This window comes from Leopardus geoffroyi, chromosome C2, assembly GCF_018350155.1.
Source record: "Leopardus geoffroyi isolate Oge1 chromosome C2, O.geoffroyi_Oge1_pat1.0, whole genome shotgun sequence".
NCBI lineage: Eukaryota > Metazoa > Chordata > Mammalia > Carnivora > Felidae > Leopardus > Leopardus geoffroyi.
This window is the reverse complement of record NC_059333.1, coordinates 18,521,358-18,535,969: the sequence shown is the minus strand read 5'-3', so window position 1 is coordinate 18,535,969 and position 14,612 is coordinate 18,521,358. Positions and strand designations below refer to the sequence as shown.

The 14,612-nt window shown below is 42.9% G+C and overlaps 1 protein-coding gene across 8 annotated transcripts in view; it reads right to left on the bottom strand.

Annotated features, from left to right (window-relative positions):
* Positions 1 to 13,998, bottom strand: part of LOC123610674 (amyloid beta precursor protein) — a 278,796-nt gene extending 264,798 nt beyond the window's left edge. For 4 of the 8 annotated variants that reach the window (XM_045501572.1, XM_045501574.1, XM_045501575.1 and 1 more), the window contains exon 1: positions 13,713 to 13,929. In XM_045501572.1, coding sequence (XP_045357528.1) covers positions 13,713 to 13,769 — 57 coding nt within the window. In that variant the 5' untranslated portion in view covers positions 13,770 to 13,929. Of the gene's footprint in view, positions 1 to 13,712 lie in introns of all 8 variants that reach the window. The other 4 variants (XM_045501571.1, XM_045501578.1, XM_045501576.1 and 1 more) reach the window with 4 other exon arrangements.
* Between the last annotated feature and the right edge of the window lie 614 nt (positions 13,999 to 14,612).

The window sequence follows — 14,612 nt, the reverse complement described above, 5'->3', positions numbered from 1 at the left end:
GAGCAGGGGAGGGGCAGAGAGAGGGAGACACAGAATCTGAAGCAGGCTCCAGGCTCCGCACTGTCAGCACAGAGCCTGACATGGGGCTCGAACTCACAAACTGAGATCATGACCTGAGTGGAAGTCGGACACTTAACCAACTAAGTCACACAGGCGCCACATCATCTGTTTTTCTGAACGCAGTCTCTAGAACTGATAAAATACTTCCTTGATAGATACTTCAAAATCAAAACAAAAAGAAAATAAATGCCAGATTTAAGATGATCAGTCTCGAATTACACTTTGATTCCTCTTAAAGAGAATCAAGGGTTCAAAAAGAAGTAACACAAGAAATAAAACCAAGAGGAACCTTGATATTTTAGACATTTCCTTACGATGGAACCATGTACAATATATCAAACTATTAGGACATATGTTAAATACATCTTTAGGTGCTAATAAAATATGTACTAAAAAACCTCAAACACTCCCTTATGTTAAGAAGTATACCCTGTCTGCTCAGGATTCTAAGTTGTTCCCCATCTTTATATCATCACACACTTCCTGGTAAGTATCTTCATTCGGCCACTTCTAGAATAATTGAAATGAATAAAAAAAAATAGGTAAGTAATTAAGATGAATTTAAATGGCAGTCCCATTGTTACTCATGTAAATGTATTAAGATTTATTTTCCTCTTTTTCACAGAGGAAACTTTTAATGACACAGGTGCACATAAACATATCTCAAAGTCTGTGTAGCTATGAAGAACAAGTTGAGCATGGTAGGCAATTCTAGCTCAAAAGAGGTTCTCAGTATCGTGATACTTTCTAAAAATGTCAAAGCTTGTTTTACCTGCTAGTCCTTGCAAAGCATGAGCACAAGGTTGCTTTAGGGAAGGCTCTAGATCAAATGAAAGCCGGGAGAGGGAGAGTATAGGGAGAGTAAACTGACCTTGCCATTACTTTCCACAGGGCCACTGGAATTATCCCTTTTTCCATCACTCTGATTGGAAGGGGTTCCCAGGAACACAAGTCTAAACCATATTGGGTACAAATGGCCAGAGTGAAGGCTCAGCTCTTGGGTGTTCCTGCCATAAAAACAAAAAAGCAGTCCCCACCTCCTCCTCCATTCTTAAAGATGTGCTTCCTATGTGGCTAGCCAAGAGATAAGAAGGGAGCAAATCACAAAAACCTACTCTAACTGCTCACGTAGAATCTTTCCTTTGGTTTGAATCAGAATGTTTCTGAATCTACCCACTCTCCTCTACATCCCTTTGTACCGCACGTCCTGCACATTCCCGAATGCCAGCTCTTTGTCACTCACTATCCTCCCCTCTCCGTATCCCATAAGAATCTAGAATGTATTCCTGGTGGTAATATTCCCAGCTAATACGCTACAGGTACCAGCCTCTCTTGGAATTGCGTGCTAAGGTCTAGCTAATGGATTAAGCAGACATTGACAAGGACTTCGGCAAAGGCTACTAAATGTAGGTGAACCATAGTTACCAATGGCTACCTCCATTTTAGGAACATCTAAAAATACCCCCACTGCTGAGAAAATGAAGTTCAAACTCCTCAAGGCATCCCCAACTGTTAACCTCCTACCATCCCCACATCATCTCCCCCATCCACATTCCTCTGGCTTCCTCTTTTGAACCTGTCTACACCTTCACTATTCCTTCAGTCTGGAAATCCTTGCCACGCCCCAGAGTTAACCTCCACTCAGTCTGGAAACCCAGTTTAAATACTGGCTGCCTTTGCTATCAGGACTCTGTATATTCTTCCACTGTAGCCCGTGGCATACCAGGCCTAATTACTTCTACATCTTTTTTCTTCCCCCATCAGGGTGCAAAATCCTTCAAGACACAATGTGAGTTCTTTGTTTCCTTGCAGCCCCACAAAAATACTAGTGCTCCTGTCACCCCTGAAACACAGAAGGCACCCAGTACACGTCCATCAAATGAATGATGTTTTTAAAATTTCAAGAAAAAGGGGAGAAAAATGCAATATGACAATAAAGTACTAATAGTAATGACAATAAATTAGTAATAATAAAAAATGCGTAACTCCAAATCAGGGTCAATAGCACAGAAGTCAATCACAAATGCTCTGAGAAGATTTGGAATAGAAAAAAAGCAGATGAATGCAGAATTCAAATAGTCAATTAAATCTGCTGCATTTAAGCTTCCCCTCATCTGCTAGAAGAATCGATCAATAATAGGCTTGGGTTTGTGTTTGGTGTTCTACTTCTGAGATGAATGAGCAAGCAAGCAATGAGGTTACGTGTCAGAATTTTTAAAAAGCATAAATAATTTAACAATGGCAATAAACCTTTAGAATTCTATTTTAACCAATGTTTTTTTTTCCCCCCTGGGGGGGGGGAATTATGCTAAAATTTCTTTCTGATCTCTTTATTGGTTCTTTACAAAATCAATAAATACAACTAAAAACATACACACATGAAGAAATACTCCCAACAAACTGAATACTTCCCATCCGTGCCCTTACAACATGACAAAAACTTCACCATAATAAAAATCACAATGATAAAAAATTTAATCTGAGTCCAGCTCGCAAAAGTGATGTGAAATATTCAAATGGCAAACACAGACAAGGAAAGGAATTGCCTGGAAACAAAGTACTTCCTATCTTGCTCATTGAAGTATGTCTTCCCTGCCACCAAATGTTCATTACCTTTGTCCTGGGTATCGCCAAATGGTCATGCTGATAAATTACTCAGTCCCCAGTTCCCAGGACTCGCACTGTTTTAAGGACCTCTCAATCCAGCACCTCGCTCCTACTGCTTGGGCCACCCAGTCACATGGCCACCCTGGGAGCAGTCCCTCCTCTCATACTTCACTGAACAAGTATGCAGTGACTTCCAAACTGCAATTTTGTCACAACTGTACTCTTGAAAGTGGGGCCCTTCTCATTCCTCAAACTAACGGCAATATGCAAGCTGCCCTCACATTCAAATATCCTATCAGCCAAGAATGCTGCCCACACAAAACAACCGTAGGATTTTAAAATTTAGTTTACTTTTATTGGATTTAAATTTTCTGGATTCAGGGTTGTAAGAGGATTTAACACTTGACATAAAACATTAAAAACAAGCCTGAGAAAACACTAGCAAGATACAAGACTCATCATAATGACCTCAATTAGATTTTCAATGCCTGTCAAGTTAATAGCATATAGTGTCATTGGCTTCAAGCCCTTGAACTTGAACAGCACAATTCTTTTAGAGAATAGAAGTAACAGCCCTCAGTTTTTGCCTTAAAGGCAAACTTTTGATCCTGGCTCACACTAAAGTAAAAAGTAAATATTAGCTGTATAACGGCAAAAAAAAGCGCAACAAACTGAAAAAAAGACAATGATAATGAAATTTCCATTTCGATTTCATTCCTGTACACAAATCTGACTCAAACAAAATCATTTCTAGGCACCCTCAATTGAAACTGTCCCATTCAATCTGAGGATTCACAAAACATTTCAAGAATGAGACCTTTTTTGCTAGGTCAACTGAATTTCCGAAATAAAGAGTTGCAAATGACTGAACATTAAGTTATTGACAACATTTATGTGAAATCTTTTCACAATAAAATGTTTCAGAAAAGGCTAAAAAAATAAATCTTCTTTAAAAGACTTTAATATTCTCCCTACACTATAGTTAAGGGTCATTCACAATTTTTTAAATGTACGTTAATTCAACTGTCAAGAATCAAACATAATTCTTTACCGTCACAATATAAAATTTCTAGAGCACTCATTAAAAATATTTATCAAATATTTAGTAAATGCTAAATGCAATGGTGGCGGTAAGTGATGAAACAGGTGTGGTAAACTGTGATCCCAATCCATATTAATTTTCTACCCCACCATTGTTGTTTTTAATTATTTAACCACTCCAAAGTAGATCCCTGTCCCCAGTTATTCTCTTACGTTATGGTGAGTATGTAATTCTCTCCTCCAGATAGCTAACTTTACATTTGGATAGTGACAAGATCAGAGACCTTTCCCGATAATACCCCATAAAAGATTACATCCACACGAGACTTCCACATAGCATTCCCTTATATCCCTTACCCAACTTAATTTTTCCAAGTCTACTACATCCTGTTTATTTTGTCTGCCCCTCACTATATTGTAAGCTCCCTTGAGGGCAGGGGACTCAGAAATATTTGTTATTGTTTCCGATTCTGTGTCTCCCTCTCTCTCTGCCCCTCCCCCGTTCATGCTCTGTCTCTCTCTGTCCCAAAAGTAAATAAACTTTAAAAAAAAAAAAAAAAAAACTAATTTTAAAGAAATATTTGTTATATGAAAAAGTGAATTTTCTTTTGCATGGTGTGCCCTTAAAAATCTGTTCCTCTATGTAAAAAAAGCTATTAACTTTCTTATAAAAATTTAATTTTAATTTTGAATTGCTAATAGATTTAATAGGTAAGTGTTTGTGACTATATTATTCTTAGGATGATTAGTTTGCATGTTTGCAAATTTCTATTTATTTATGTATTTATTTATTTATATTTGAGAGCGAGCGAGCGAGCACCCATGCATATGCAGGTGAGTGGGCAAGAGGGGCAGAGAGAGCGAGAGAATCTCAACCAGGTTCTACGATCAGCCGCACGCTGGGCTTGATCCCATGACCCTGGGATCATGACTCGAGCTGAAATCAAGAGTCGGATACTCAACCCACTGAGCCACCCAGGCACCCCATATGTGCAAGTTTCTATGGGAGTTTCTTAAGACTCATCACTTACATTTTCAAACTAATATGCTGCATTGACAAAACTGTTATTTATTTTAAACAAACCATAATAAGCAATTATAAGAGCATCAGTAAGGGAAAGATTTGCTCTACAATATCAATTTGCATGATAGGTTCTAATTTGAGTGTCTGAAAGTTATGCTATGATTTCAAAAATCTGCATCACTTTTAAAGGTTCAACCTTCAAAGTAAATGAGGACACTTCTGGGGGCACCTGAGTGGCTCAGCTGGTTGAATGTCCAACTCTTGGTTTCAGCTCAGGTCATGATCTCAGTTTCACGAGGTCAAGCCCCCCATCAGGCTCCAAACTGAAATTGCAGAGCTTGCTTGGGATTCTCTCTCCTTCTCTCTGCCCTTCCCCACTCACACTGTCTCTATCTCTCTCAAAATAAAATAAAATAAATAAACTTTTAAAAAAATGAGGATACTTCCAATAAATATGGTTAAGACAGCATTATGTCTATCTTTATCATGTGTGTCTATTAATTCCATTATAAAATAACTGAGTAGTGTTATTGATAAAAACAATAATTATGCTTATGAAAATTCCCCCAACAGTAAGGGCAGATATAAAAAGTTCCTTTTCGGGGGCGCCTGGGTGGCTCAGTCGGTTAAGGGTCCGACTTCGGCTCAGGTCATGATTTCGCGGTGTGTGAGTTGAAGCCCCATGTCGGGCTCTGTGCTAGAGCCTGGAAACTGCTTCGGATTCTGTGTCTTCCTCTCTGTCTTCTCTTCTCACGCTCATTCTCTCCCTCTCGCCACCACCCCTCAAAAATAAATAAACATTAAAAAAAATTTTTTTAAGTTCCTTTTTGGACTAATCAAGCCTTAACAAACAATACTATTTTATTTTTGATTAAAACTTAAATTTATGTTGCCTCATTAATTTGATTGTAATTAAGCACATGCAGACATGGAAAACTGAACAAATGAGTTTGTGGTAGCTGGGGGTAAGGGGTCTAAGGTACACATATATACCTCAAGGGTGGGATTAAATCTCTTGTGTTTCTTCCTGCAAAATTTCCCCATCTATGGCCAAAATATATTAGCCATTAAAGGTCTGAAGTTTAACCAAGCCAGAAGAGTAATCATGCATTTCTTCACTTAATACAAATGACTTTTCTTGATATACCAGATCTCTTATTCTCACGAAGTATCCTTTAAGGCCGAAGAGTAATTTATCAGTCTCTATCATCTAGGAGACTTCCTTACATCCTTCAATGAAGACAGGATGTGGTTTGTGTGGAAGCAAATTGAGAGCATAGGACAAACTGTTAGAGTCTCAAAGAAAGAATTAGGCCAAAAACAATTTCACATCAACAAAATAAACCCCTCCTTGGTTACAACATGGACTTTTCTCGCTCAATCAAATTTCTCAGCTAAAAATCGTCTGCACTTGGGAAGAAAAAATAGACAAGGACCATCTGGAAATTGAAAGATACAAACACCATTTGGGGTCCATCACCAATAAGACCTTAAGAATTCTAGAATCCATTCATGTACATAATACTCTGATTGTTATTTTCCCTTTTCTGAAACGCTTGTCTTGCGTATTCCTTGTCCCTCCTCACTGACCTTTACATGTGGCTGTGGACCCATCTCATTCGCTACTCACTGGATCTACTCTGAGCAGGTTTATTTCAAACATGGATACATTCTCTTACTTGAACCCACTTTTTTTTTTGATTGAGTAGGACAAGGATAAATACAAAAGTGGTGTTAACAAAAACCCACAGATTCCTTGGGACTTTGCTTATTCATTCTCCAATGTGTTAATCGCTCCTGAACTTCAGTAACACCAGTTCTGTGTACTCTCAAATATCCTTAGCCTAATTTTGAAATTGAGACTGAAACCTCGTATTATATAATAAACAAAATACGCTGATTCTTAAAGAGTCTGCTTTTAATTAAGCAGACCATTATACTCATCATCTGACTGATAACTAATTCGTTATTTTTTTTGTCAATGTTTATTCAATTTTGAGAAACAGAGAGAGACAGATCATGAGCAGAGACGGGGCAGAGAGAAGGAGACACAGAATCCGAAGCAGGCTCCAGGCTCTGAGCCACCAGCACAGAGCCCGACGCAGGGCTCGAACTCACAAACTGCAAGATCATGACCTGAGCCGAAGTCGGTCGCTCAACCGACTGAGCCACCGAGGCGCCCCATAACTAATTCGTTTTATTTTAAAACCTAGTTCTTATAGAAATGCTGCACCCTCAAGCAGTCTGCTTTTCGGTTTCCTTGTACATGCTGGTGAAGCTCGTTTCACACTTTCATTTTAAGACCAAAAATCTTTTGCTGGCATTTGAAACCTTCCATTTTGGCCTTGATTGGCAAAACCTGTTTAGTCATTTTTTTTAGAAGAGATTTTGCTAAAAACTAAACCAAGCTTTTTCACAGCTCCTTGCATACAGCTGATAGTCAACTAATAGCGAGTTAATAATCAAGCCAGTATACAAATTCGCTCAATATTAGACAAATGTGGCAGGCTGCCCATATGCATACATTTAAAATCGGTCTGTCCATTTGTGCAAAAACTGCTTATGCTGCTTTACACATTTCTGTACTGTTTAAAATTTTTCAATGAACACAATATATTTTAATGTTTTCTTAAAAAGCCAACTGAAATACAAAATATGCATGTTTAGTAAATGAAATTTTAAAACATGTATTCTGCAAATGTTATCTGTGGTATGTCATCCTTTAAATAAAATTCATTTGTTTTTTAGAGCACTGCCCATTTCCTGCAATAATCTTAGCTGGTCAGTTAAGTGCGTTACTCAATATATAAGTAAAACATCATATAGGTGTTTTGTCTCGCCTCTGTACCTTTCAACTCTGTGTGATTTAAATATATCCATTTTATATCATCATCACATACAGTAGTAACTAACACACAGCTCTTATAAAGTGCTACATCATACTGTATATATTAACTCATATCCCGTTCCAAGCAAGCATTTTACACAAATATGTTTTTCTATATACGTCCCCATTTCACAAAGGAAAAAATGAGGTCGGGAGCTACCCCACAGTCAATAGCTCACAAGGGACAGAGCCAGGATTTAAGCCCAGGCAATCCTGCTCTAGTCTGGGCTCTGCATCAGTGTGAGATGTTCCCTTCCCTGAACACGTGACAATCTCAATAATCAGGTGTTGCCTAACATCACATGGGTACCGAAATTACCATTACAAATGTGGGGACAATTCCACTCCTTACCACAGAGGCAGGCTTTTAAATACCTCTCGTCTTCCCCATTTCAAGCAGCACTACCTTCTTTCATAAAATACTATAATCCTAACATAGTTCAAGCTAAATCTGTATTGTAGGTTTCTTCAGAAATGTGGCCCAACTAAATCTAAGCTCCTTACTGCAGCTAACATTTCAAACATATGAACGGGAATCCTCTGTATCCATCCTACTTTGAAGAGTCGGCAAACTAATCTATTAAGCATCACATTTTCATAAACCTATTATTAACTGATGAACATGTTGGAGTTTGTTTTTTTTTTTTTTTGTAACGAATTAGTTGATTCTTGAACAAGGGTCCACTTACACGCAGACCTTTTCTGTTAAATACAATACAGTCCTATTAATGTACTTTCTCTTCCTTAGGATTTGCCTACTGACATCTTCTTTTCTCTAGCTTCCTCTTTTGTTAAGAATCCGTACATAATACATATATAAACTATATATTTGTACATAATTCATATACAAACTACGTGCTAACGAACTATGCTATCGGTAAGGCTATTTGTACTGTGCTTTATTTCTTGACCAGTCATTCTAACCCAGTTTCTGGTGGACTTCTAAAGAGGGATGCCTATCTATTAATCAGGATTTACTCTCAAGAGGGAAAACTCACAAAACACTGTTTTCAAAGAAAAAACACTCGTGCCCTCACAGACACGGTTATTTCTTAAGCTATCCATAGGACACTGAAGAAATGGTTACTTAACATTTTCCTCTTCACCATGGTTTTCATCTGCAAATTCAGTTTGAGGGGTTAGGTACTGTTGACCATATTTTTTTTTTTTAATGTTTTTATTTATTTATTTTTTTATTTTATTTAAAAAAAAATTTTTTTTTCAAGTTTATTTATTTTTGGGACAGAGAGAGACAGAGCATGAACGGGGGAGGGGCAGAGAGAGAGGGAGACACAGAATCGGAAACAGGCTCCAGGCTCTGAACCATCAGCCCAGAGCCTGACGCGGGGCTCGAACTCACGGACTGCGAGATCGTGACCTGGCTGAAGTCGGACGCCCAACCAACTGCGCCACCCAGGCGCCCCAATGTTTTTATTTATTTTTGAGACAGAGAGAGACAGAGCATGAGCAGGGGAGGAAAGAGAGAGAGGGAGACACAGAATCCGAAGCAGGCTCCAGGCTCTGAGCTGTCAGCACAGAGCGTAACACGGGGCTCGAACTCACAGACCGTGAGATCATGACCTAAGCCGAAGTCGGACATTCAACCGACTGTGCCACCCAGGCTCCCTGACCGTATTTTTTTTTTTTTTTATTAACAACGACAAATTAAGAAATAGACATTTTGATTAAACTTGCTACTCAATCAGGGGGGATGCTCATTCCTTAACTTCCTCTGCCTGCCACCCCTCCCCGCTCCTTCCAGCCCCTTATGAGGGTGTATCTGTATACTGGCTCTGAGACACAGGGTGACAGCATTTCCAGAGATTTGCAGGAGGTCCTATGTGGCATCGCCCCCCACCCCGTACACTTGTATCTGGGATCCCACTACGAAAAAGAAATCATTTCACAACGATGTAGAACGCGGAGAAGTAGAAACCACTAGCAAAAACCAAAGCAGACATTTAACATTGTATTTTCCCACCCTCCTCCCAGTGGCCCAGCGAATCACTTTTTTCGTCATGTACTCACTTCCTTAGTGAAGGTCCTACTGAAGGTATTGCAGCAGAGCTCTGAGATCTTACTTGCAGCCCCTTCCCTCACGCCCCTCAACCCCTTATTCCGAAGCCCCTACTCTTCGCCAGATTGTACCCTGCCCCCTCCTCTCTGTCTTGGCATCTGTCTCAGTTCATGAACATTCATTTAGAGTGACTTATGGTCTGTCCTCCCCACTAGACTGGAAGCTTCATGAAGGAAAAGACTGCGTTGCTCACAACGTTTTCAGAGCTGTGGACTGTGTTTGGCCCAAGAAGAGAATCAGTACAACTGTCCCAAATGAATCGATGCAGTGTTTAGGAAAATCAAACCCCACATTGGCTCCACCCTCACCTCAGGTGTAGTGTGTGTGTGTGTGTGTGTGTGTGTGTGTGTGTGTGTGTCCCTCTGTCTCTGGGAGGGAGAAGGTTGGGAGAGGCATGTAAACAAATGCTGTAAATGCTAAGACTTAAACTCCCTTCCCCAGACCTGGGGTACAATACTGGCTGGAATTTTCCTACCAGGAAATTCTCTAGGATTATCTCATCTCATTGTTCTTTATTCCTCAAATATAGATGTTTACACTGTAAGGCTTTTATTCAGTAAACCACTTAATCTGTCCTTTCCTCCTGGTATTCAACACTTTCTATTTCCTTTAACAATCCTGTGCCTGTCTTATTTTGTCTGCAAACTTTGGGTGAGCAGGGGAATGCGGGTGGGTGGTAATGAGGTAAATACAGTCAAATTAAACCTTCCGACCCAGGGCTTTACATCTAAAATACATTTATAAGGTTTACCTTTGCATTTGTAATTGACATAATGAAGCTGGGAATAAAGAAGGAATATATATTAAAGATGCTTTGTAAGTCTCTTAAGGTAATACATGTCCCCACCTAGATCAAATTTGCAGAAACAAAATGCACATTTCTACTGAATTTTATTGCATTTCTTTGGTGACAGTTTAGTGGCTACATGAAAGGCATATAATAGCTATGCTTATTTCTGGAATGACTGACACCCTCATCTTCTTATAAATATCTCTATAGAAGTCTCCAGTATGCCATTAACAGTAGCATAACAATAGGGATCCTCTAGCAACAAGGAGAAAGCCTCATCCACAAACATAATCTGTTTTCCTTTAAACCATTATTCAATGGGCCACGTTATTTCTTTTGTATTTTTTTTTCCATCAGTCATTCCTAACTTAACCTTGAGATCTGTTCAGTTGCATGTTCTTTTTCACTTCCCCCATCAGGACCAGGGATCATTATTCTATCTGGAATACTTCTCCGCAGTACTAATAGCTTCCCAAATGCCATCAGGCACCTCTTCTGGTTAGGGTGACAAGAGAGAAGCTTTTGTGCCCTGCCAGTTATTATGATTTCCCATTGATTAGCAAGAAACGGTGACTCCTTAAAGATCACAATCAAATCTGGGCTTCAGGATTCTGTGTATAGATGTCTACTCCTAAGGCAGGACTAGTCAGTATGACTAGGTATCCATAATCTGTGAATTACCACCATTATCAAACAAGTAATTGTTTTTAGGTTAACCTCCCCTGTTTAGATTAAACCCCTCAATAGGGTAAACTAAAATGTAAGAAGCACTATTATTTAAACAAATAAATGTTAGAGCCTTTTAATTTTATACTCTGTCAATACACCAGGCAAATTCATCGACTCAGGTAATAACCCCAAAAGTCGAGGCCCCATTAACATTGCCCTTATTCACTTCTTTTTTTAGAGCCACCTGCAGTAGACCTATTTTCTAAGGCCTACAAAAAACACTCAACTCATAATTACATCTTTCAGTGGACATAGATATAGCTGAATTAATCCTCCTCAAACCTCATTAGAGTGAATTGCCTACCCTTCCACCAATGCTTTGCAAAATGCACTGTGAATTTCACCTCCACTATTTGAAAGAAGTGGCAGTAACAAGTAAAAACGTCCAAAAGAATGGCAGAAAGGGCAAAGAAATGCAAACAGGCCAAAAAAATAAAATAAACCTGACTCATATTTGCCTAAATGCTGCCTCTTTTTATACAGGAAAAAAAACAAAAACAAAAAAAACCAGTGCTCAAAAAAGTTAAATATTCACATTTGGGCAAAAACTCCAAATGTAAAGGTTATGATATGCTTTTAATTACTTAATTTCTGTTTTTTAGCATGTAGAAAGACAATCTGGAAAACAACGGCAACACTTGTAGGAGTAAATGTAAGTAATTGGAGGAAAAAAGAATCCCCTTAATTAAATGCATTTTTTTAAAAATACGGAAAACCAAATTCTTCACTTCTTAAATCAGTCTTAACCAGCCCTAAGATGATTTCTGAGCCACTTACAGGTAAAAGAAGGGGGAAAAGTTCAATGACCTTGTAAATTAGGGACTCAAAAACCATAGTGGTGTGGTAATCTGCATAGCCTCAGGGTAATTACAGAAAAACACTGGTCTGGGAATTGCTTTTTTTGGAAAATTACCATGAGGTAGGGGAAAAGGAGGAAAAAAAAAAAAATGGAAAAATTGGGAGAGACTGCAAGTGCTAAGATACCAAAAGGGAACCCAAACGATGAGACATACAAGCTCGTCTGCCCCTCCTGTCACGCAAACAACTTCTTAGCATCCTTAGGTAAAAAGAAAAATAGTCATTTTGCACAGGCGTTAGCTGAATGTTCGAGAGTTGGATGAATGGGGAAGACTTGTTATACACCTAGTGGTGGGTGGATTTCACCAGGCTGCAGCCTCCACACAGCTTTTCTTTGCTGCACTGCAGAGGCGCCATCTTCTCCGTCTTAATCTTCACTCAATTCAATCCTTTTATCTGCACCCTAAAAAAAAAGACCCTGAGGACCCTCCCCGGCAGCCCGCGCCCCCAGGGGGACTAAACCAGACTGCCCAGCGCTGCCAGGGAAGAGACCGCGCCTTAATCGGACAAACGCCTCCGTTGATGCACAGGAGGGGAGAAGAGCTCGCGCCTCCCCTCCGCCCGCCACTGCCCTAATCCGACGCACACCCCACTGTCCGCGAATTTCTCCCCAAGGACTTTCCAGCCCGACACAGAATTAGCAAGCCCCGGAGGTGACGAGGAGTGGCCGTGGAGGGCCCCCCGAGGCTCCGCCAAAGCGGCCCCAGCAGCGCCCCAGCCCCCTCTGGGACAGACGCGCAGCTCCGGGAAGGGAGTCGGGCGGGAGCCTCGGTGGCGCACAGACCCAGGCGGCTGGCTCAGCCACCGCGCCCCGGGCTGGCGAGGGCGGGGTGTCGCGGCTTTTGTTCCCGGGAACCTTCTCCCTCTCCGGAAGGAGCTGAAGGTGCGGAGCGAACGCCAGGGCCGTCCAGGCTTTGGGGAAGGTGCGAGGTGGCCGTGGGTCTTCGACCCCTCCCATCTCTCTCAACTTACACAAAAGGGAGACGCAGAATGTACAAAGTTTGCCTAAGGAAGGTGGTGCGCGACCCTCTGGGGTCGCACTGAGGCGGCCGCAGCGAGCAGCCGCCAAAGGCAAGGAGCGAGAGATCGGGCAGGGAAGAGGTGCTGGGGATAAGAAGAGAAGGTGAAACGGGGCAGAAAAGGCAAAGGGAAAGGGGGGCTGCTTCCCGAGCTGTCCCGGCTCCTCCTCCCCAGGGCCGGAAAGAAGGAAGGGCACCGATCAAGAGCCGAGGACGGGATCCAGGGACGCTGCGTTTTCGGTTTTCCCCACGTGCTCCGTCCCCCTTCTCCCCCACCCCCCATCTGGAAGTCTCTCGCCTCTCCCCCAGCCCCCGCCCGCGAGGCAGGGACTGAGTCAGGGTCAGAGCTCAGGATCGCCTCCACCCCTCCTCTCCCACAACCGCCGCGGACCCCGGGAGCCCGACGCCTCGCGAGCTCCCTCTCCGCCGGCCGGAGCGCGCGTTCCCGGGCCAGGGCTGGGCCGGAGGCGCGGATGCGCAGGGCGCCCGCAAGCGGGGGCGTGGGACGTGGAGGGGAAGAGGGGTTCCCTGGACTGCCCCCGGCTTCTTCGGATTAAAGATTTAGGGAAATGGGATTCCCACCGCAGCCCCCACCCCCAATTCCGAGGCGCGGCACCCACCTCCAACGCCCGAGCCGTCCAGGCGGCCAGTAGGACCAGTGACAATGCAGGCAGCATCGCGACCCTGCGCGGGGCACCGAGCGCGCTGCTGTGCGAGTGGGATCCGCCGCGCCCTGGCTCCGCCGGTGCCGTCGCCGCCGCCGTCTCCGATTGCCCCCGCGCTCGCGCCGCTCCGGCTGCTCTCTCCAGCCGCTGCCGAGGAAACTGACGGAGCTGGAGCGCGGCGGCTGGGCTCGGAGCCCGGCGAGTCAGCTGATCCAGCCCGCCCCGTTCGGCACCCGAGAGGGACCCCTAGCGGAGCCGCCGGGGAGCTGCGCGCGCTTGGGCCGGGAGGGGCCCGCGCCCCCGGCGCCCACAGGTGCGGCGGCCTCCGCTCCTGCGCGCCCCGCCCCGGCCGCCGGCCGCCGGCCCCCGGGGCCTCCGCGAGCGGGAGCGAGAGTCTGGGGCCGGGAGAGGACCGGTGCAGGATCAGGGAAAGGTGAGTCGTAGGACGTTCGGGCTCCAGAAAAGTCGGGAGCGCTCGCCGCTCGTCCCCGTGAGCTTGACTCATCCGACCCCGCAGGCCTCTCAGGGATGTCGTATAAAGGGCTGCTGCTGGGGTGTGTTTTTATCCGCATTTCGGTTTTTTTTTTTTTTTTTTTTTTTTTGTCTTGGTTTGCGGGGGGGTGGGGTGGGGAGGCGTTTCTGGAAGAGACCAGGAACCGGACAAGCTGAAAGGAAACAGGAATTTCTTTGCTTGTTGAGAGAGTAAAAGCTTAATATACGTATGTATATATATTTTTTTTCCCGTCAAAAGCAGCCGGGAGCAACCTGGCATATCTATCTTTAGAACAAACCAAAGGAGAAAGGCCCTGGACCTGGTGAACGAGGGGGCGACCTATTTACTTCTCCTTGAAGGAA